The sequence below is a fragment of the Pipistrellus hanaki genome (assembly GCF_964339955.1).
Source record: "Pipistrellus hanaki genome assembly, chromosome: 4".
NCBI classification, from domain to species: domain Eukaryota; kingdom Metazoa; phylum Chordata; class Mammalia; order Chiroptera; family Vespertilionidae; genus Pipistrellus; species Pipistrellus hanaki.
Genome location: NC_140506.1, coordinates 29,962,356 through 29,984,683, shown reverse-complemented (window position 1 = coordinate 29,984,683; position 22,328 = coordinate 29,962,356). Strand labels below are relative to the sequence as shown.

General features: G+C 39.7%; 1 protein-coding gene across 4 annotated transcripts in view; it reads left to right on the top strand.

Moving 5' to 3' along the window:
* Positions 1-20,062, top strand: part of ADAMTS6 (ADAM metallopeptidase with thrombospondin type 1 motif 6) — a 186,750-nt gene extending 166,688 nt beyond the window's left edge. For 2 of the 4 annotated variants that reach the window (XM_084882164.1, XM_084882165.1), the window contains exons 23-25: positions 2,823-2,999; positions 5,876-6,032; positions 16,901-20,062. In XM_084882164.1, coding sequence (XP_084738290.1) covers positions 2,823-2,999; positions 5,876-6,032; positions 16,901-17,010 — 444 coding nt within the window. In that variant the 3' untranslated portion in view covers positions 17,011-20,062. Of the gene's footprint in view, positions 1-2,822; positions 3,000-5,875; positions 6,033-16,900 lie in introns of those variants that run through there. The other 2 variants (XR_014794870.1, XR_014794871.1) reach the window with 2 other exon arrangements.
* The last annotated feature ends 2,266 nt before the right edge of the window (positions 20,063-22,328 follow it).

The window sequence follows — 22,328 nt, the reverse complement described above, 5'->3', positions numbered from 1 at the left end:
TAGTGGTTGTAGTTACCCTCTTTTAGAAGTTTGATTCTTATCTATCCAGTCTTTGAGGCTTTTAGGTACTCTTAGGAGCTGCCTGAAGAAGTATGTGTAAACTAAAGGGGCTTTGAATCACATTGCTGCTGTCTTTTTTAAGATAGCTGAGTCAAAGTTTAGGGGAAAGAAGTTGTGCTGAAGGTGTCAAGTGTATGTGTTGGGACAGTCACCTTGAATCTTGGTAGCCGCTGATGTCTCTCCATAGACAATACTGGAAAATGATCCTAGGGTAAGCACTAGTCAAAAAATGCTGCCATTACTATCTCAAATATTCATTGGTACTATCCTCTTCATCCTTTATTCAGGAGGAAAGATGATTTTTTTTGCCCTATTCAGTCCTGTTTATTTTCCACAAGAGGAATGCACTCCCGTTCATTTCCTTAAGTTACCAGGAAACCCACCTCTTCCCTTGATGGGTTAAAAAATAGGTGAAAGTAAAGAGCATTAAATGGAAAACAAAGTGAAAACAAGGAGCCTGTTCCTCCCACTAGTGAAAAAAAAGGAAACTGATGAACAAAAACAGACCCAGAGAAAGAGAAGCAGCAATCAGACTCTCAAACCTCAGAGGGAAAGTAGGGGAGGGTGGGGATAAGGAGGAGAGATCAACCAAAGGACTTGTGTGCATGCATATGGGCCTGGCCAGTGGCCATGGACAACGGGGGGGGGGGGGGGGGGGGTGAGGGCATATGTAGGGAGGGCTTTGGGATGGGAATGGGGGGGTGAGGACAATTATGTGATACTATAATCAATTAAAAAGAAAGAAAGAAAGAAAGAAAGAAAGAAAGAAAGAAAGAAAGAAAGAAAGAAAGAAAGAAAGAAAGAAAGAAAGAAAGAAAAAAGGAGGCCCCGGCCGACAGAAGGGCAGACAATGTTCAATCTCTTTCAGTTAACTTTTGCAAATATTTCACACCATATTTCTTTTGACACGCCCATGAAAACTTCCCTCCTTTTTCTGCCCTCTTCCATGTCCAACTATCAGCTATCTGAGCTCTGCTCATCACAAGGGCGAGGTTCGACTGGTGGAAACATGTTGCAGGAAGAGGAATGTACCCTTTGAACTTTCTCTTTTTATTGCCAGCCATTCTAATATAAAATTTCCGTTGTTGCCAGGCCAGGAACTGTTCTTTGTTTTCTCCGTCAGTGAAACCCAGCCGGTGCTTATGGCAAAAGAAAAGGAAAAAAAAAAAAAAAAAAAAAAAGCCAAATGACCTCAGTAGAAAATGGCTCTTCAGAAGCCTTTTGTGAAACGAATGAAGCCACAGCTTTCCCATTCCTTGTCATCTAGCCTCACTCTTGGGATCACCCATGCTATGTTGGACTTAAATAGTTTTCTGTTTCTCTCTGTCTTAGCATCTAACTTAACAGCATACTGTGGATGTGCTCCAGCAATCCCAAACCTTTCTTTTGATGCATCAGGATAGTTTCTTCATTCTCACAGAGCACCCATTGGGAATGTTCTGTTTCTTAGAGTTACTCTTGGACAAGTGATGACCGGCATCATAATCAGTTGACTTTATAGGACTTACTTTTGGGTAGCATTTCTTAAGAAGGATGGAGGGCCTGGGAGAGGGGTGGGGAGATCTACTCAAAAGGGACTGTGCTTTGCTTTGTAGACAACTGTGATATCACCTTGTTTACTCCCAGGTTCCACTCTGGCCGCATAACTAAGCAAATGAAACCCACCTCTCCAGAGAGAACTCAGTCTCACCCCAAAACATGAACATTTCTGTCTTTTACATGTGAGAGCCAAATTGTTTTCCCTGGTGTTGTTTAAAATACTTTTTTTTCTTAAAAATTTGTTTTTCTTTTTAATCATAGAACATTAAACAAAAACATAAATGCATTTCTCACAAAAAGCACTTCTTATATCCTACTGAGATGAAAACAAGACAAAAAAAAATGATCTGGTCAGATTTTAAATGTTAAGTTCTCATGATATGGCTTACTGGCATGGCTCAGTGAGTGTCAGATATGGCTTGGCTGGCATGGCTCAGTGGGTGTCAGCCTATTCGATTCCCAGCAGGGCACATGTCCGGATTGAAGGCTCGATTTCTGGTGTGGGATGTGCAGGAGGCAACTGATCAATGATTCTCTCTCAGCATTGATCTTTCTATCTCTCTTTCTCTCCCTTCCTCTCTGAAATCAATAAAAAATATTTTTAAAAGGGCTATCATTCAATTTTATGTCCCCCTTTTCCCAGTCTAGTACCTATAGAAAATATGAAAATGTTTTTGGTTTTTTAAGTGAAAGGTCTGTAAACAGGTTCAAAATGTTGTAGGTAAGGTTCTCATGTGGCTGAGAGAAAGTAGAGATTTTAAGGAAGTGTGCAACTCCTCACTTCACACAGATAAGTTCTTGTGGTCTACTAATAACATAAGAATTTTCTTCAGAAGACTACACCCAGCAAATAGAAAGCCAACAATTCCATATTCCAGAAACTAGCAGAATCTTATCACAGCTGAATGTGGCCAAGGATAGGGAGGAATCGAGGAATAAACCTACCCACAATAAAAAAAAAAAAAAGGGAAAAAAAAGAAACTAAGTTAGCCAAGAAAAGCAACCTTTGGGTTTAGTTCTTCAAGACCTTATGGAAAAAGGTAAAAGTACTTCTGCTTAAAAACGTAGGGAATTTTCATATCTGAAAGACTTTGCCTAGAATTTAGTGTGTACATACATGTACTGTATATCCTAACACATACTTACTTTAAGAAACCCTTTCTCTTGGAATTTTCCTCTACCCTTTAACTGTCGTTGTTCATTAATATTTGTTTTCTTTCCAGTGCACTCCCAAGTGTGGTTCAGGATTCAAGCATCGGATTGTTCTGTGCAAGAGCAGTGACCTTTCTAAAACATTGTCAGCTGCGCAGTGTCCATACGGGAGCAAACCCCCTACCCGCATGCGCTGCAGTTTGGGCCGATGCCCTCCTGCTCGCTGGGTGACAGGAGACTGGGGCCAGGTAAGGCAGTTGTACTGTGGACTCCTCTGAGGCAGCACCTGAGACACAGGTAGCAACATATAGAAATCTAGGTGTAAGATATGAGTGTGGAGCAATGCATAAACAGTAGCACCCACCCATGGACACACTTAGCTATGTTTCTCCATTCCTACATAGTTCTCACTTCTACCAACTCCTTGGATCCTGACATTTTAACTTAAAATTAAAAGCAAAATAGTCTAGATGGCCAGAGATTTGAACAAACTACCAAAAATTTGAATTTTAATCCCAAATTTCTCAACTAATTTAAGAACAAGTCAGTTAATACCAGTGTCTTAATTTTCCTATTTGCAAAGTAAATCCTTTTAACCTCACAGAAAAGATAGGAGGGTTTTGATTGACAGTCTTTGAGATGTCATTAATACTTATTCTTCTATGGATTTTTCTGATGGATATTATGATTTGGGAAACAAGTATATAGGGCTTTTGGTATCTATTTTTATATTATACCCGTTTCCAGTCTATGTTCCAGTTCTTTTCCCCCCTCACTTTTAAATTGTGTTATCTTGCTGAAGGTACCTTCAATCCTTTAAAAGCAACTTGTTATTTTTGCACAGAAGGAAAGTTAAAGTATTGTTGTTTTTTTAGTGTACAAAAGAAAATCTATTAGGTTATGTTAAAAATGACACTCCAGAAATTAAATTACTAGACTATCAACGCTCTTTTTCTGTGATTTTATGGTTAACCTTCTAGTAAATCATTTTTTAAATATCTGAAACCAAAATAAATTATAATGGCATATAACTACACTGGTACCATTTTGTTTGTGCTCTGTTTCTACCATTACTTATTAAAAATGGCACTTCATAGAAATTGTTACCAAAATTCTGGTCAAAATTCCAAAATTCAAAGTATTGCTAGAGTATAGCAGTATCCTATAGACCTCTTCTGTCACAATAGAGAGCAGGCAAAAATTTTCAGTGTTCATTAAGGCAAATTAATATACTTGCTCAGCCTTGTGTGGCAATAAAGGAAGTATGATCATAAAGTAATTAACATTTGCATTTGTATAGCAAATAATTAATAATTTGGTTTTCTATAACAGTATTTAGTTTAATTTACAAAGTGCTCAAATGGAATACACATGAGCATTGTATGCAATTAAATGTTTAATTGTAGAAGTACGACAGTGTCACAATATATAATTGATATTACACTATTAATGAATCAGAATGGGGGGTTGGAGGGATGGATGGATTGAACAAAAAAAAGAAAAAAGAAGAGAGAGTGAGCTCAAGGACATGGACAACAGTATGGTAATTGCCGGGGGGAGGTAGTAGGGGAATAGTGGGGATAAATGGTGATAGAAAAAAATAAATAAATAAAAATAAATATTTGCCAAAAAAAAAAAAAAAGTATCAGTACAAACATGCTCTCATCATTTTTATTTAAACAAGGTAGGAATTTATTTCCTTATATATTCATCATTGCAATGCACTGTTATATAAAGGCCCATTGAAAGTTTTAGCATGTTAGTGATTTCCTGAAATTTACAGTTATCAATTTGAGATTATTCTTTTAAATATTTTTGAATCCTTTTCTTCTCATCTATATTTTCAATTCAGTTTCCTAAAATTGAAATTAACCAGTAAAAAAAGCAAAGATGCTCTACTACATTTCTACAGTGCAGTTATTTGTCATTCTGTGTTAAGAAACTTAAAAGTAAAAGTGTCTGTGAATATCCTTGCAAGTTCTCTATGTGCTTTTTGAGAGTTTTTGTAAACAAAACCTACAGGCCTCGGTTTGTTTACCTTGTAAATATCCCTGTGGCCTGTCTTGGCACCCTTTAGCTCCTCATCCCTTTGATCTCAGATCTCACAAGCTTTCCGGTATTCTGGGTGGCAGGCCCAAAGAATAGATGGAGCCTCTTTCTTCAACCTGGACAGCTGATCAGTCCCAGCTGAAACTAAGCCGCTCAGAGAATAACTTCAATTCTGAAATAACAAAATCCCTGAGCAGATAAAGAAGGAGAGGGACACATTGCTAATTGGCTAACAGCTTCTCAGGCTTGTGTGGCTAATAGTACCTTAGAAAATTTGTGGAACTTAGTTAAACTTTCTTTTTTTAAAAATATTTTAAATTCATTTCAGAGAGGATGGGAGCAGGAGAGAGAGAGAGATAGAAACATCAACAATGAGAGAAAAGCCATTGATTGCCTTCTGCATGCCCTCCACTGGGGATCGAGCCCCCAACCTGGGCATGTGCTCTGATTGGGAATCAAACCATGACCTCCTGGTTCATGGGTGGATGCTCAACCACTGAGCCATGCTGGCCAGGCAAACACACTCTCTCTCTCTCTCTCTCTCTCTCTCTCTCTCTCTCTCTCTCTCTCTCTCTCTCTCTCTCTCTTTTTTTTTTTAACTGGCTGTGTCACCAGGCCTCATAGCAGTCACTGCTGTTACACTGAACTAATGCTTTGGACAGATTCAGAGCACACAAGTAGACCATTAGGTTGTTTGCCCACAAGCCTATAATAAGTAGTGAGCAATAAGTAGTGATGGCCATTCTACTTCATCATGAGAGTTTTCTTATTATACTCCTATTAAGAGTTCACCAGCACTGCTTGGAACTATGGAATGCTAGTACAAGGAACCTTCATCTCTTATCTTCTGGGAACTATATTGCTTCCATTTTCTAGGGTAATGGCATGAGCTTTAAGATGCCAAACCAATTCTATAGTAGAATGACCTAATCATGCACCTCTCCAAGATGAACTACATATGGGCTTTAATATATGTGATGCAAATATATGTGATATTTGAATTGACATAGTATCTTTTTTACCTCCTGAAAATTGTTGAGATCAGCGTCTTGTTTCTCTCTGTCTTTGGGTTTAGTGTTCTGCTCAGTGTGGCCTTGGACAGCAAATGCGGATCGTGCAATGTCTTTCCTTCACTGGGCAGGCATCTAGAGACTGTCCAGAAACTGTGCGGCCTCCATCGATGCAGCAGTGTGAAAGCAAATGTGACGGTAGCCCCACTTCCAATACTGAAGGTGAGTTTCCCAAGAAGAAGAGGCCTGTGGTCTCTAGTGACTCACGCATACTGGTTCCCAGTGTTTGAAGAGCCCATGTAAACACTGTTTGTGTAGAGCCGTGGTCGGCAAACTGCAGCTCGCGAGCCACATGAGGCTCTTTGGCCCCTTGAGTGTGGCTCTTCCACAAAATATCATGGCCCGGGCGAGTCTATTTTTTAAGAAGTGGCGTTAGAAGAAGTTTAAGTTTAAAAAATTTGGCTCTCAAAAGAAATTTCAATCGTTGTACTGTGGATATTTGGCTCTGTTGACTAATGAGTTTGCCGACCACTGGTATAGAGCATTTATGAAAGCTGAGCTGTGTCTTCGGACACTTTCCCTAACTGTATGACCTTGTTAAGTCATTTAATCTTTCTGGAGTTAATTTTACTAATGTTAATGTAAAAAGCATTCACACTTGTAAAAAATTTTTGGGAGTTTATTTGAGCCAAACCCAGCAATTCCGGGAAGCAGGATCTCAATGTATTGGAATAATGCTCCAGAGAATGGCAATTTTTCACCCTATTTTATACATTGCAATCAAAGGTGGAGACCCAAATGGATTACATGAAATCCATTGGTGATAGATTAGGGAGGCAGGAGAAAGCAAAAGGGGGAGGAGTTGGATATGAGGAGGCGGTCCCCTGGGATTGGATACAAGGTAAAATGATAGACACATACAGGATAGTTAACATTCAACAATTAGCATAACAATAACAGTGTAGGGATTTGTGGTATCTGTCCTGGGGCCCTGGTGTATTTGGTTCTGGAAAAAGGGAAGCTACCAATTATCCTGACTTTTCAAAGGTATGTTATCTTAGGTAAAGATCAGAAGTTCATCTTTGTCAAGGGAGATACTGGCCTATGATGTGACTAGCCAGTATGTAAGTGCTTTTTAATTAAAGGTTTTTATTTTCAGACCATTCTTTGTTACTTTAGGTCCTTGAGTTTGCAAGATTGCCATTCAGGCCTTCCTTAAATTTGTCAGGTTAGCACGTGGCCTCTTTTTCATCCACACTAATCTATATAATAAGAGATTGTAGTAATGATCTCTAAGGTCACATCCAGCCTAGCATTCTATGTTCACTTGGTGCTAGAAATATAGACATGATTTCTAATAAGCCATGCTTAAGAGTGAAAACTTCTGTTTCTTTGTGGATGTAACTATAGCTCTCTGCCATCATGAAGATGAAAAGTCCTGCTTGTTATACCTATAATGAAAGCATATGTTTGAAACTAATGTTTCAAATGCTAATTTTCTCATTGTAGAAAAGTAGAAAAGATAATTACATAGCAGTTTTTATAGGAGGGCAAATTTTAGACTCTGAAATTTCTTTGTTATATATTGGGAAATTTCTTTACTAACAACAGATAGCCACCCAAATTCTAAATTTTCTTCTGTCTTTAATGAACTATACTTGATTTATTCAGTTAGATATTTTTTTGAAATTTCCTGAATGCTACATTGTGCAAGGCACTATAACCGAAACTGGGGTGTATAGAGACAAATATGACTGCCTTCTCATCTGAAAATAAAGGCATGATCAAATACATACACACGAACATCTGAAGCCATGAATTTAAGTTATGTTGGAATCACAGCGCTAGGGCTCTGTTTGAAAAACAAAGTAAAACAGAAGTAACTAACTACCCTAAATATAGTCATTAATATTTTTCAAATGAAAATTATATTTTCATAAGCCTGTTAAAAAGAGATATATTCCTTTTGATCAGCTTTATTCAATTAGAAGGATTTTCTTTAAGTCCTATTTTTTAATGGTTCCGTAGGAATTTGATTTTAGAAAGACCAATCACCTTGCATGACAAGATACAGAAACATTGTGTCTTTACAAATTGTCTGGTTTTTATATCAGAATCTCAACACAATATACCTCTTGTATAACGCTTTTAAAGAAATATAGCCTTATTTTTTTATTAGTTCAAAGTTACAGTGTTAATTTGCAAAATCTCTGACTCTAAATAATCTAAATAAAAATATCTTCTATAGGACTGCAGCAAGTAACTTTTTTTTTTTTTTTTTTTTGCAAATAAAACTTTTATCCATTATAAATTATTAGTGATCAATCAAATGGATTTGGGAATCTGTTTTTCTATCAGAGTTGGAAAATAAACATTAAAGTGGAAGAGAGGATATAATTATAATATTAAATTTGTTTCTGTTGGGTATTATGGTAGGCCCTTTGTATTTATTACCCATCTTATATATCTCATACATAAATACCTGTGAGAGAGAGTATATATATTACATAATTATGATAACAGCCTTCTAAGAGTATGTATTACTGATGAGGAAACTGTGGCACAGAGAAAAGTAATGACTTGCCTAAATCACAAGATTCAGAAGTAACAGGATTTTAACCCAAATTTGGCAGAGTGTAAGGGTATGTCAGTTTCAACTACATTTATATGCTATTTGTAATTCGCTCTCTAAAATTGGGTAATTTAATATGAACACAGAGCTTCTGGTTATGAAGTAGACATACTTCTGGCATTACCATTAACCTGATTCAACGGAGAAAGGCTTAATCGTTGCTGAAAGACCTGGCTTTTAACATGCCCACAATAATATCTGTTGGGGTTATGTTTAGCCCTTCATTTTCAGCCATTTTAATAATTTCTCCAAAAGTTTATCTATAGTCAATAATTATTGCACATAAGCCTTGCAGCTGAAGATGAAATGCTCTTTTTAGATAAGTTGGCAGAATATCATTTGTAATTTCACTTCTTTCTGCTTTAGAGAAATTATCTTAAAGTGGATAGATATTAATGTGATGTTACTCGGATTATTTAGAGAAACATCTCATAGTCATTTAATCTGCCCGGACAAATAACCTTTTATTATATTAATGTGAAATAAGCAGTTAAGACAATATTTTTAGTTTTTTCAGTAAAGGAGGAAACTTTTAGAAAATTATTAATCCTATAATGTATGACTAATCTCAAAATTGTTATTCAGCTAAAGCTGTTGACTCCTTTAAAAGAGGATCACTCTTTTTTACAAAACTAGAACTAAAGTACAAACAATAAACAATATGTTTGTTATAATTTGTTTTGTGATCTCTTTAGATTCTTATTAGCATATATTGAATATATTTAAATACCTGAAACTATCTGTTTATTTAACAATAGCTAATTATTAAATGCTTGCTGTGGCCTACTGCTGCCATTCATTATGGAAAATTCAAATACCTTTATAAGTTCATAGTCTTATAAAGAATAAACTTTGAAAGCGGGTCATTGGAAGTTATGAGACAGTTTGCTGAGAAGCCGTTGAGATTCTGGACATTCTTGGCAGAGGATGAGTATGCAGGCATGTTGGTGTGGAGTGTGTTCAACATGGCTATCATGGATTGCCAATGAGCAGCAGTGAAAATGAAATCACAAAAAGGGAGGGAGACTTGGTTTTGGAGGGTCCTGCATGCAGAAGAAGGAATTTAGGACACTCTACCTACAAGTTGTAGGAAACAAGTACAGGAAGTTAGGGAATGATACTCTTAGGATGGGCAAGAGTATCAGGGAGCTGAGAGAGAGCAGCCTTGTGTGGGAGAAGAGTTAGAAAGTTGTTCTAAGATACCAGGGTAGAGATGATGAAGTCTTGCATTAAAGCAGATTGAGTACAGGTCAAAAGGAGGGTAACAAATTGAAAATAAGAAAAATGAATAGAAAGGAGAATAAAAAGAACCGGATGCACAAGTAGACACGAAGGTGGTCAATATGACTCCCAAGTTTCAAATTCACTCATTAATCATGGTACTTTTAATCATGATAAGGAATTTAGGCATCTATAAGGAAATTAAGCACCATAGTATCCCAAAGCTATTATAAAATAATGGAATTTGAGGGGCAGGAGTTGGGGGCTGGGTGAGAAGGGTGAAGGGATTAAGAAAAAAAAGAAAGACTCATGGACACAGACAACAGTGTGATTATTGCTAGAGGGAAGAGGGGAGGAGGGAGTTGAAGAGGTAAGGGGGGATAAATGGTGATGGAAGGAGAACTAGACTTGGGTGGTGAACATACAATATAATATACAGATTATGTATTGCAGAATTGTATACTTGAAACCTATATAATTTTATTAACCAATGTCACCCCAATAAATTGAATTAAAAAGTAAAAAACAATAAATAAAAAATAAATAATGGAGAGAAGTTGAAGAAATGGAGGGAAGTTAAGCAACAAAAGATAGATAGATAGTAAGAGAAAGAAAATAAAAATGAAAAGTAAATAGGAGGAGGAAGAGGAAGACAAAATCTGCCATGTTCCACATCTGCTTTAGTTTTCTATTTCTGAAAGCCTTTAGCTGAGAGTTAAAGCACTATAGGCTTGATCTTGACAGACTGCCACTGGCGAGGGTAACACGGCGGTGCTGCCGAGAGTGAATTATAGGCATGCTCGGTATCACTGCATTTGAAATACTACTCAGAGTAATTTTTTAAAGTACATCTGGCAGCTGGGACTGGCCTACTCCAGCTCACCTGAAATTCTATCCCAAATGCCATTTTATTCATCTTGATGCAGTTTCAAGTTCCCTTGTAGTTTATATGATGAGTCTTTTCAGCTTCTCAGTAGCACAAGGCACGCTGTCATCTAGTATTTATTGCTGCCAGGTCATGATTTATGGCGCATTGTGAGCTGTAACCAACCCTAATGTGCATTGCTTTAGCAGCCCAGCTGTCTATTGGTGGCTTTGGTGGGTCCCAGTCTCCCTCAGGGAAATTACTCTGAGAAAACCTGGGAAGCTCCAGAAATCTTACAAAATTTCTAGGACAAAACATCTACTGAATTTGGTTTTTTTAAATGGCATCTGATATATTAAAAACAGTGAAAGGAATGGTGAAAGTGAAGACTTTGGTTTCAAGGAGGTGAGGTAGACATGTTTTTTTCTTTGCTATTTTAAAGAGCTCATAACCCCCCTTAACATTCTAGTACACAATCCTGGCTGTCTGGTTTAGAGAGAACTCTGGATTTGTGTTGGGATCATATCAACTTGAGGTTAAATGTAGGTGGCAACCAGGGAATGAGACTGGGTGAAAAGAAGCTGAGAAAGCGAAGAGAAAGGAGAGGCTTCGTTTGGTAGGATGAAATAAGAAGAATGTTCTGTAGTTGATACTACCTTGCTTTGAGAATACAGTTAGTGTACTATTTTCATTGCATCGTAAATATCAAATTCACAAGCACAACTTATTTCATCCTTTTCCAATCCGAATATGTAAAATATCCAGGGCTCAAGTACAATTTTATTAGGAAAAGCACACTGAATTCACATCCCCACAAATACCACACAATGCACAGGCAATGCCTTTGCTGTCTCCCTTCTCGCCGAGCTCTGAATCTCCATGGACAGGTTGATATCCAAGAGGTAGATCCCTAGGTGCTTAAGTCATGACTCTCTACTCACTGTGTTCTTTCTCTGAATATAATAAACCACTTAACAGGTACAGAGGACATATATTCTCCAAAGAAAGATGCTGAATGATCCAACTGGGTCATGGGAGGATGTGTCTGTGTATCCCAGCTCACTCCAAGGATACAGTTTAGGCAGGCATTGCAGTGTTTTATGAATTAAATACAAGAGCACTGCATTTTGGGAGTTGTCCTTGTACTCCTTGGACAAAGCCAAGCCATCAGAGTCACAATGAATCTGAATCTATCAGCATCCTAAATTCATAAGCCTCTGTTCAGTATGAGTATTTTGAAACTATGTCTTTTAGGTCCAGGTTTTGAAAGATTAATGTAAAGCACCTGGGGGGAAAAACCCACTGGAATATCAATGATAAGTAGAGTCATGTGTTGCCTGTGAAACACGTTGTCTAATTTTTATTATTCAACTCTACCAAAACCCAGATTACTATGGAGACCCACTCCAGGATACCTGGCAAGTTACTTAAGATTATAGGAATGGTTCTAGTTCACATTGCAGGGCCTAATGGGTGGCTTTTATTCCTGGATATATTCCCAAGCCTCCCTACAAAGAATTTAGGGATACTCTTTTACATGTGTGTGTGTGTGTATATATATATATATATATATATATATATATATATATATATATACACACATACATACACACATACATACATATATATACATACATACACACATACATACATATATATATACATATATTCTATTGGTTTTTTACAGAGAGGAAGGGAGAGGGATAGAGAGAGAGAAACATCGATTAGCTGCCTCCTGCACACCTCCTACTGGGGATGTGTCCACAACCAAGGTGCATGCCCTTGACTTCAGTCCTCAGGCTGACACTATCCACTGAGCCAAACCGGTTAGGGCTAGAGATACTCCTTAAGTTGTCATTCCCATCAGAAGTCTCTGGCCATGGGTAAAGTGAAACTTTATTTTTGGATTGGGGTGATTATATGTTTTTTTGTTTGTTTGTTTGTTTGTTTGTTTTTAAAAAAGGAGAGACTAGTTAGATCAGCAAAATATTTTGTAGAAACCACACAGTAAGGACCTCTTACCCTTCCAGCAGCCTCACAAGAAAAGGCAAGTACTTAGCTGTATGATGATAGTAGCAGGAGAAATCAAGCTCCTTCCTTCATCTTAACATCCTTAACCCTCCTGGCTCAGAATCCACTGCTTAAAAAGCAGTTGACATATGTGTATTGTGTGAAGAAAATAGGATAGTAAAGACCCAATCTTCAAAATACATCAATTACAGAGATATTTTATTACAAAAAAGTCTATGTCAACTAAAGGATTCCTTTCAACAGATATCCTAGTCTAATTAATTATTTTCAGATTATGTATTACTTGAGTATAGAGAGACTTTTACTTTTTAGATATTAGCTAGAAATCTATGCCAACTAAAGATCATTTAGAAATTAAAGCAGAACTTTCCTGTTGTTTCATGGTCAGTGGGAAAATGTGATTTATTAACTCTTCCAGAACGGTGTTAGCACCATTGTAAGCTGTGTAGTGGCTCACGGGCGTGTGTAAAAAGACTATTTTGTATTTTCAGTGGGCTTTGAAGATGTGACACACTAGTAAATGGTAAGTTTAATAATTAAGGCCTCTCAAAATCAGCAAATGTCAATGAGTTATTCCAAGTGCTCAACAAATCAATCCTCTCACTAAGCTCAAAAGTGACAGATGGGCTGACCACACCCATATCATTTAAATACTAACATTGTTAAGATCACATTTAGCTTTCTGTAGTGACGGGGCCTTACAGCTTCTTGGTGTGTCTCAAATCACCTTTAACTCACATAATTTCACAACAGTTAGGGATAAAGGAATAGCTGAAGAAAAGTATTGGGCTATTCTGAATGCCTGTGACCTAGAACCCTCTTTCAAAAACATTTCCCCTTCTCTAAGGTGGCAGCGCAGACCTCCTGACAGCGTACACAAAGGTTCACTTATCATCAGTGGTGTCAGCCAAGAACACAGAAGCACTGACAGGCAGAAACCTTTTTTTCGTTTAGAGTGCTGCCAAAATAGATGATTTCAGAATCAGACAAACCTGAGTTTTGGTCCCAGTTCTTAGACCAACTAGCTGTGTGACCCAGCATGAGTTTCTTAACCTTTTTGAGCTTCAGTTTTTCCATCTGTGCAAAGCTGATGTTCTATATATGTAAAAGGATTAAGGCAGTGCTTGGCACTTAGGAGGCATTTGGCAAATTATTTTTAATGTTATTATTACAAGGTTAAACTCTTGTGGAGTGAAAAGGCCGAGATAATAAAAGACCAGATAATAGCTGAGTTTCAGTGAATAGATTTTTATCATTAGTAGTACATATGTCTCCTTTTTCCCCATTGACCTCCCCGCAGCCTCCCCTACCCCTGGCACTGCCCTCACCGCTCTCCCCGCCATTGTCTTGTGTCCATTGGTTATGCTTATGTGCACACATACAAGTCCCTTGGTTGATCTCCAAACCACCCCCACAACCCTCCCCTGCCTTCCCGCTGCAGTTTGACAGTCTGTTCAATACTTCTTTGCCTCTGTATCTATTTTTGTTTTTATATGTTTTTTTAAATTGACTTTTAGAGTGAAAGGAAAGGAAAGGGACAGAGAGATAAAAACATCAATGTGAGAGAATCACCCAGGGGCTGCCTCCTGCACACCCCCTACTGGGGATTAGGCCTGCACCCCATTCATGTGCCCTGACTGGAAATCCACCTGGCAATCTCTTAGTTCGTGGGTCAGAACTCAACTGCTGAGCCACACTGACCGGGCATTTATTTTTTATTATTGAATCAGAATTCAAAGTCTAAATCTAAAAGAAAAGAAAAAAAAAAATCTGTGAAGTTTCTTGTGCAGCCACTCTTCCAAAAATGGAGTAATGAGTCTCCCATTAAAGTTGTATATATTCCCAGGAAATATTCCTCTTTGTTTGGTCTGCAAACTGGCGTGTGCCAGTAGAACAGCATTTTCTCGGTAGCAATCTAAATGTTGCATCCTCATTGAGCGCCACTCACTGTCATCAGGCAGTAAGAGACAGTAGCTAACAGTGGCCACAGTAACAGTAATCCAATATTCTATACTTCCCGAGGGCTTTCCCTGCACTAGGCAATAGCACAGGTTCTTCCTGTTCCAGATGGGGGTGGGCACTCTTGTCACCCCTGTTTACAATGCGGAACCTTGGGCACAGAGAGGTTAAGTGGTTTGTTCAGAGCCATAAAGTTAGTAAATGATAAAACTAGGATTAAACCCAGGCAGTCTGGCTTCTAATTTTATTTCCTTGTACTATTAAAACAACCAGTCTTCTTCTATCTGATTATCAACTAAATCATTTTTATATTTTGGCAAGGAAGGCCAACGCTAAAGTGTGTTTGGTACTTCGAGCAGCTCACGGAGCCCTGTTGTGGAGAGTGAGCGCAGTAGTCTCCGAGGCGGGCTGCCCACAAGGATGGTAACTTGGAACTGACGATGCGGGGAGTTGTGCCAGCGTTCCTCACCCCTGGAATAACTGCATTACCTGGACAATATGCTCCAAAAAAAACATTCTTTTTAAAAAATATATATATTTTATTGGTTTTTTACAGAGAGGAAGAGAGAGGGATAGAGAGTTAGAAACATCGATGAGAGAGAATCATCAATCAGCTGCTTCCTGCACACACCGCCTACTGGGGATGTGCCTGCAACCAAGGTACATGCCCTTGACCAGAATTGAACCCAGGACCTTTCAGTCCGCAGGCCGACGCTCTATCCACTGAGCCAAATTGGTCTTGGCACACAAAAAATATTCTTAGTCCAAACTTTCTTAGGATATTTCTGGAAGGTCATGACAGAGGGGAAAAGGAAAAAAAAAAAAAAAGACCCACTAAAATAACAAGTGACCTCTAAATTAAAACCCATGGGGATCTTTTCACCTCAAATTCAAACTCAATAGACCAACTATTGACTGATTTCTCTATTCTAGTGCAATGTTTACAGAAAGCTTTTCTGCCTCTGCTACCTGAGAAACCTATGATGGAAAATTTTAATTTGAATGTCTTAATTGGTAGTCTCTCGGTAAAATCAAACCCTGAGTACAAGCTCAGTGGTAGCAGAGCTTACATTTCCAGAGGGTAGAGGCTTACAGTTTAAAGTGTTAAGTCTTTCACTGAAAGAACCTTGAAAGTGTGATTTTCAATAATAACAACTGTAAACTTGCCCATTCCTTTGCATTTAATTTTCCAGGCTTGTCACGTGGCTCTGTACCATAGACACGATCTCTTAGAACGTTAGAGAATTTCTGAAGCCAGGAAAAAAAACACGAGCAAACAACAACAACCAGCCACTGTTCTGTTCCGCTAAACCTGACCCAGTGTTCTGTCTGATTCTAATTACCTTCAACAATTTACCCAGGATGCTTCAGTGTAACCACCTGGAAAAATGAGGGTGGAACTTTGATTCTGGGAGGCATATGGAAATTTAATTACTAGGTTTACAAAGTATTTTAAAATCCCCAGATAAAAGTGACCGGAGGACTGGAGAGGAATATCATTATTCGCAGCAGTGGGGTGATGTGTGTGTGTGTTTGTTTGTGTGTGTGTGTGTGTGTGTGTGTGTGTGTGTGTGTGTGTATGGGGTGGCTCTCAGCCCCATCCTCTGCAACCAGCCTCGAGGGGAGACGGAGAAAGAATCATTTATTCACCTTCTGGCTGCAAGAAGTGCAGGCTGCAGCTGTGGCAATTCTAGCACCGAGGAGAAAATACACATAGGAAAAAAGAAGGCCATGTCTCACTTCCAAATTAAAAAAAGACATTTCTACATGTTTCCATAACCCACAGACTGCTGCCATTTGAGGCCAACCCCTCAGCGTTTCCCTCTTTGTCTAGTGTAGTTGCTGAATCTAGGCCACTGTCAGCAATCCCTTTCATTCACCCGGGCCCAGCCCCACGCCTCACAGATGCAGAGGTTCTCTGGAGACATGTGTACTTTGGTATCAAACAATGCAACTCATGTTTGGTTTTGGATAACCTTGCGCTGTGAATAAAATAACCCTTGAGAGAGAAGCAATAAAAGCGCTGTAAGAAAAATGACTCATGTTTCGAAGCTGTCTAAAGTGATCACTTATCCAAACAAATGGTAATTCTTTCAAGACATAGTGGGCATGCACCATACTTATAAAAGTCTGGGAGAAAAGCATTGCAAAAAAAAAAAAAATTTTTTTTTAAATATGTGTTAAAATATATCAAAAGAATGTTTCTGGTAGGCTGTCCCAGACAGGGTATGCTTAAAAATAAAAACAAAAACCACATGCATGCGAAAGCCAAGGTGGGTTGGTGCAAAGGGCGTCCTTGCCCAGCATCCGGGCTCGTTGGCTTGTTTATATCCTTGTTTATGTGCCTCTAATTGTTTTCCATTTTCTGCCCCCATTCATTAGAGTGCAAAGATGTGAGCAAAGTGGCTTACTGCCCGCTGGTGCACAAGTTCCAGTTCTGCAATCGAGCATACTTCAGACAGATATGTTGTAAGACCTGCCAAGGACAGTGACCCATGGAGAGCCGGAGAGAGAGCTTGTCATTTCATCCTGGAAATGTGTCCATCACAGAGGAGCCACCCGGAAGAAGAGGATTGATGTCCTTGCAGATGCATTACCCTGTGGAAAACGTAACCACTGGTCAGCCCTCGCTGACAGGATTTCAATATTATTTTAACTTCTGTGAAGTAGGATTTATTGATCCAAAGTGCTGGACACAGTTTTGGGAGGGAATGCCAGATTGGAGAGATCCAAACAACACAGGGAGACTTGCTTACTGTGGAACGTTTGTGTTCTTTCGAGTAAATCCAATAGCCTGTTTACCTCCTTGGACCATTAAGATAATTTTTATTATAGACTTAGCAATGACACTGAATCCATGTGTATTTAAAACTGTTTAAGATGTAGTTGGTATGACTTGGTCAACTATGGAAGTAAAGAAGATTCAGAAATCTTAAATCATAGCTTAAAAAAAATATTTACTGTACTTTATCTCACTACAACAGCACCATCTTTTAAATTCTAAACTGGTCTTTTAACCTGTAATTTAAGGAGCAATTATAAATCAAGACTAATGAAAGTTTGTATGATTTTTTTTTCTTCCTTCTACTTAATTTCCTTAGGAATAATCCCCCTGTTCTGAACACTGCTGTGAGCCATACATAAAACTACATTAAGCTGAACGACAGTGAAGGACTTAGTTGAAAGCAGTGCCTCAGTCACTGCAGCTGTGCAGCCTATAAATTCAGTGCTGAAAACTGTGGCCTGCCTGCCATTGTGCAAGTGAAGCTGAGATTCCCATTAACACTTTAAGAGAAAAACATTTCAATGTCATGCAGAAGCCAGACCTGGGGAGTGGGTGGAGACCGAAGCACTACCAGGTCCTCTGCTGCCATCACACAGGGATGCCTCAGCTCTTAACAGGAGTCACTCCAACTCACTTGTGTTTACAGCCACAGAACGGCTCCTGCCCCACTGGGTGGCTGCACCTACACTACGCTGACTGAGACCATACCAGGCCAAAAGGATAGACCGGCTCAGTAACAACCAGGCAGACCCTGTTGCTGACAGTTACGATAGGTTCCAGATGTCCCTTCTTTGATATGGCAGAAGGGCATTTATTTATATGGGAGCAAGTGTGTGTGTGTGTGTGTGTGTGTGTGTGTGTGTGTGTGGTGTGTGTGTGGGCGCTTTTGAATGTGTGGGTCGAAGAGCGTGCTATTTCTCTGAGATTTAAAGTAGGCAAGGGATAACAACCAAAGAAGAAAAACTCATGAAGACTAGAGATCATAAAGCCTAATTTTTAATAGTCATTCAACCAAGTATTTTATATTTTTTTAATGGTTGTTCTGAACAGCAACTAAATGTGAAACCCAGTTTCTTGAGCAGGTCAAATTCTAGAATCAAATCCACCTGATTTAAATTGACTAGCTCACACATTCCCTACCCACAAGTTTCACATCACGCTCATCAAAATACATGACAGTGAAATTTAAAGAAAAAGAGGGTACTTGTTTATATGAATATGTTGTACTTGAACACTTGTAGCTTGCAGCAGGTTCCGTTGAATGTGCTCTGTGTCCTACACGTGTGTCCACCATGCTACACCGACACCTCACATTTCAGCCAAATGGCTCCTCTGTAAAGGTGCTACTTGCAAGTTGAAGAGTAAATCTGGCTAAATCCATCACTATGCTCTGAGACTCCACGTCAGGTGTATGACCTTCCTAGACCATGACTTGATGGGGGTGATTAGGTGCTTTCAGAAAGGAAGAGAGACTCACAGGCTCCAAAAACCAACCTAGATGTCAGTCGTGCTATGGAGAGCCAACATGGGATAGGGTTCTGCACACTCAGTCGTGCTCATGTGTCTCTCATCACCTGCTTTCTCAACCCCACTAGCTCACGTCCCTGTGCTTCCCAGGGAGAGCTGTTGACAATACTTGAGAGTTGCTGTCAGGGCCCCTGTTCATGGCTGCCCAGGTGCCTTCTTAGCCATTCAGCAAAGGGAGGGCCAGGGGCCCCAGCACTGAATTCCCATGGTGCTTTGCAAAAAGCAGTTAACTTGGTGCTAACCTGGTGAAATAGACAAAAGATGAGTGGTTTCTGTGGCATTTCAGGCACAGGTTTGCCATCAGGATCTGCTTTTCTCCAATATAAATATCAGCTCATATGTTCATTTAAACAGATTTCTTACATTATTGATTAAGGGGTATTTTTTTTTTTTTTTTTTTTTACCTCATTTGGAAATGAACATTGCAAGGGCCATCCACCCGGGCACCAGGCACCCCTGATTGGTTGTGGAAGAGGAGGGCAGCCAGTGCCCTCTGAGGTGTGCAGAGTATCAGGTCACCTTCTCAGAAGGAACCAAGCACGGAACGTAACAGGATTAAACATTTCAGATAGGCCCTGAGTTAATCCAAGTGAGGGAAAATGTCACATTCCACAGCACATCACAATACCGCTGCTGCTCTGTAGTCAACCACGTGGCTACAAATGCTCTTTTCCTAAATGGTTACAGCAGAATCATCAGTGGAGGCTGAGCCCCCATGGTAGGCCCTCCAAAAATAGTGAGCTCTATAGATTACTTAGGGAACCCCAAGGAAGCTGGTACCCCGGGGCTGAGAGTGGTATCTGCCACTGGCAGAAAAGCCTACCCAAAACTGAAAGGAAATATCCCCAACTGATTAAACCCCTTGAGACACATATGACTCATAGATCAGTTCATTTCATTAGGAATCTTTTATTTGAGTGAATGTTACATAGGTATCCTTAATAATACAGAATGAAATTACCTTTGTATTATTGTGATTAGTTGTTGCTTATTATTTTGTACTCAGTATTAATGTGGTACACTGTTACTTATTTTTTTTTTTTTTGCTTTTGTAAATTATATTCTAATTTATTGCCATGTTTCCTAACACTTGTCCTTCATTCATTCTCCTGCTTGTAATGAAAATGAAAAGTCATTGTAACACTTGATGGAGTGAAATTCCACACCAAGCACAGATTTCTTTATTAACATAGATAATTTAGTAAAAATAAAAATTCAGCTTGTAAGAATGATTCCGTTGGAAATTGTCTATTTTTTGAACAGCTGGCATTAAACTTGCAGGGGCTATCCCTTGGAATACCACAGCTACATTATCCAAGCTTTCCAGGGAGTAGCCAGGATTGAGTTAATTTATTGAATTCTTGTCACCTTCCCCAGAGATTGCACCTATTTTTTTGTTTTGTTATTATTGATTTTTAGATAGGAAGGGAGAGGGAGATAGAAACATCAATGAAGAGAGAATCATTGAAGAAGGTGAAAAGTGTAATTCAAGAAGGGGGGGGAAAATGGTCACAGCCCACAAGGACTGGAAGATTCTAAGTAAATCGTCACAGGAAAGAGAAAAGATCAACCCCAGAATAAAAAAAAGTGAGAGAGAAGCTGCATTTGGAATTCTGTGTCATTAGTATGTATTATTAGAATGTATGTTTTTTGTGTTTGTTTGTTTTTTTTTAAAGAAAAGCCGTTTCACAATGGTTTTATGCCTCAGACTTGAAAACCTCAAGCTAGGACTTAGAAGAAAAATGGTCTTTTCTCCCATCTCTTTCTGATGGGGTTATTTCTAGCATTCCCTGACCCTCTCAGATAGATAGTACCTGAGGCCAGAAATGGAACAGTTTTGAGGACTGGCTTCACTCTCAGAGGGAACCAAGATTAGGCCTGTATTGTCTTTTGGTGGATGGCTCTCCTTAGCCCACTTGAACTGTGCAGGTGATGATAGCTAGTGTCCATGGCAGCGTCCTGTGTTCTCTGGAACAACACTGTGGTTACACAAAGGCCTGGGAGCACCAGGCAGGAACAAGCTCCCCGGGTAATAGAACATCATGACCAGTCAGATCCACTGCCCAAGACCTTAAGGCTTGTGACATTTGATCAAGAAGTCTCTTCTTGGCCCTGGCTGGGTAGCTCAGTCAGAGTGTCACCCCTGATACACCAAGGTTGTGTGTTCGATCTCTAGTCAGGACACATATAAGAATCAACCAATGAATCACAAATAAGTGGAACAACAAATCAATGTGCCTTTCTCTGCCCTCCCCCCTCCCCCTCTCTCTCCCTTAGTCTCTCTAAAATTAAAGAAGGAGGGAAGGAGAGAGAGAGAGAGAGAGAGAGAGAGAGAGAGAGAGAGAGAGAGAGAGAGAGAGAGAGAGAGAGAGAAGAAGAAGAAGAAGAAGAAGAAGAAGAAGAAGAAGAAGAAGAAGAAGAAGAAGAAGAGAGAGAGAGAGAGAGAGAGAGAGGAGAAAGAAGAGGTCTCTTCTTGGATCTTGACTTGGATGCCTTGCCTTACAGAGAAGTTGCACATGAGAAGGGGCAAGTTAACCCACCAGCTCCAGACCTCCTAGAAGTCAAAATGCCTTCCTCTGGTCAATGGTTCAACAGGGGTGGCTTCTACTAGCTTCAGGCCAATAAAAGTCTTGGAGGGGCCTGATCTGTGTCCCCCAGCAAGGGCAATTGTAAGCAGTAATTGTGAGACGAGGCCCCTAAAATGCCAAGCAAATGTAGCAGCAGGAATTGCCAGTCCAGGGGCAGGAGTGGCCTCTGTGTCTGCAAGTGGTATCAGCTATGGTCATTCATTCCTACAACCAATATCTACTGAGTGCTGGTTGTGCAAAGCCCTGTGCTGGGTACTTAATATATGTTCTCTCATTGAATGGGTGGCAACGAAACTGTAAGGACAATGTTATCAATCCCCATTTGTAAGTACCCAGACTGAGGCTCAGAGAGGCTAAGCTGCCTAGGGCCACAGAACCAGGAGGAGGATGGGAGCTGCCTGGTCTGCATTTGGGACAGGGAAGTTAAGAAGGATGCTCCTCCACCAGAGAGACACTGACTCCCCAGGTCAGAGGAAATGGAGTCCTTCTTCCTGGGAAGCAGTGGGCCCAAGGCCTTGGGAGGGAGCTCGGGGGTCACCAAAAGGGAGAACTTTGGTTCCCTGTCTCAGTAGGCGGTGGTGTTCACTATGAAAGTTTCTATGTCCAGTGATAAGATCACTAGTGGAGGCCCACAGTGGTTCCCAGCATGTAGTTAGAGTTCAGGGGAAGAGCAGGAGCAGGAAGATCAGAGACATTGGAGGAGGATCGTGTCTGCAGTTAGCAGCCAAACACAACATGAAGGCTCTCGCCTCCTGAAACGTCCAGCTTTGAATCACAGAGCCTGTTCCTGCTTGACAGGCGCCCCCCCCCCTACTCCACACACACACACACACACACACACACACACACACACACACACACAAAACACCATTTCCAGACATGCCAGGTGGCCTTACTGACCTATTTCAAC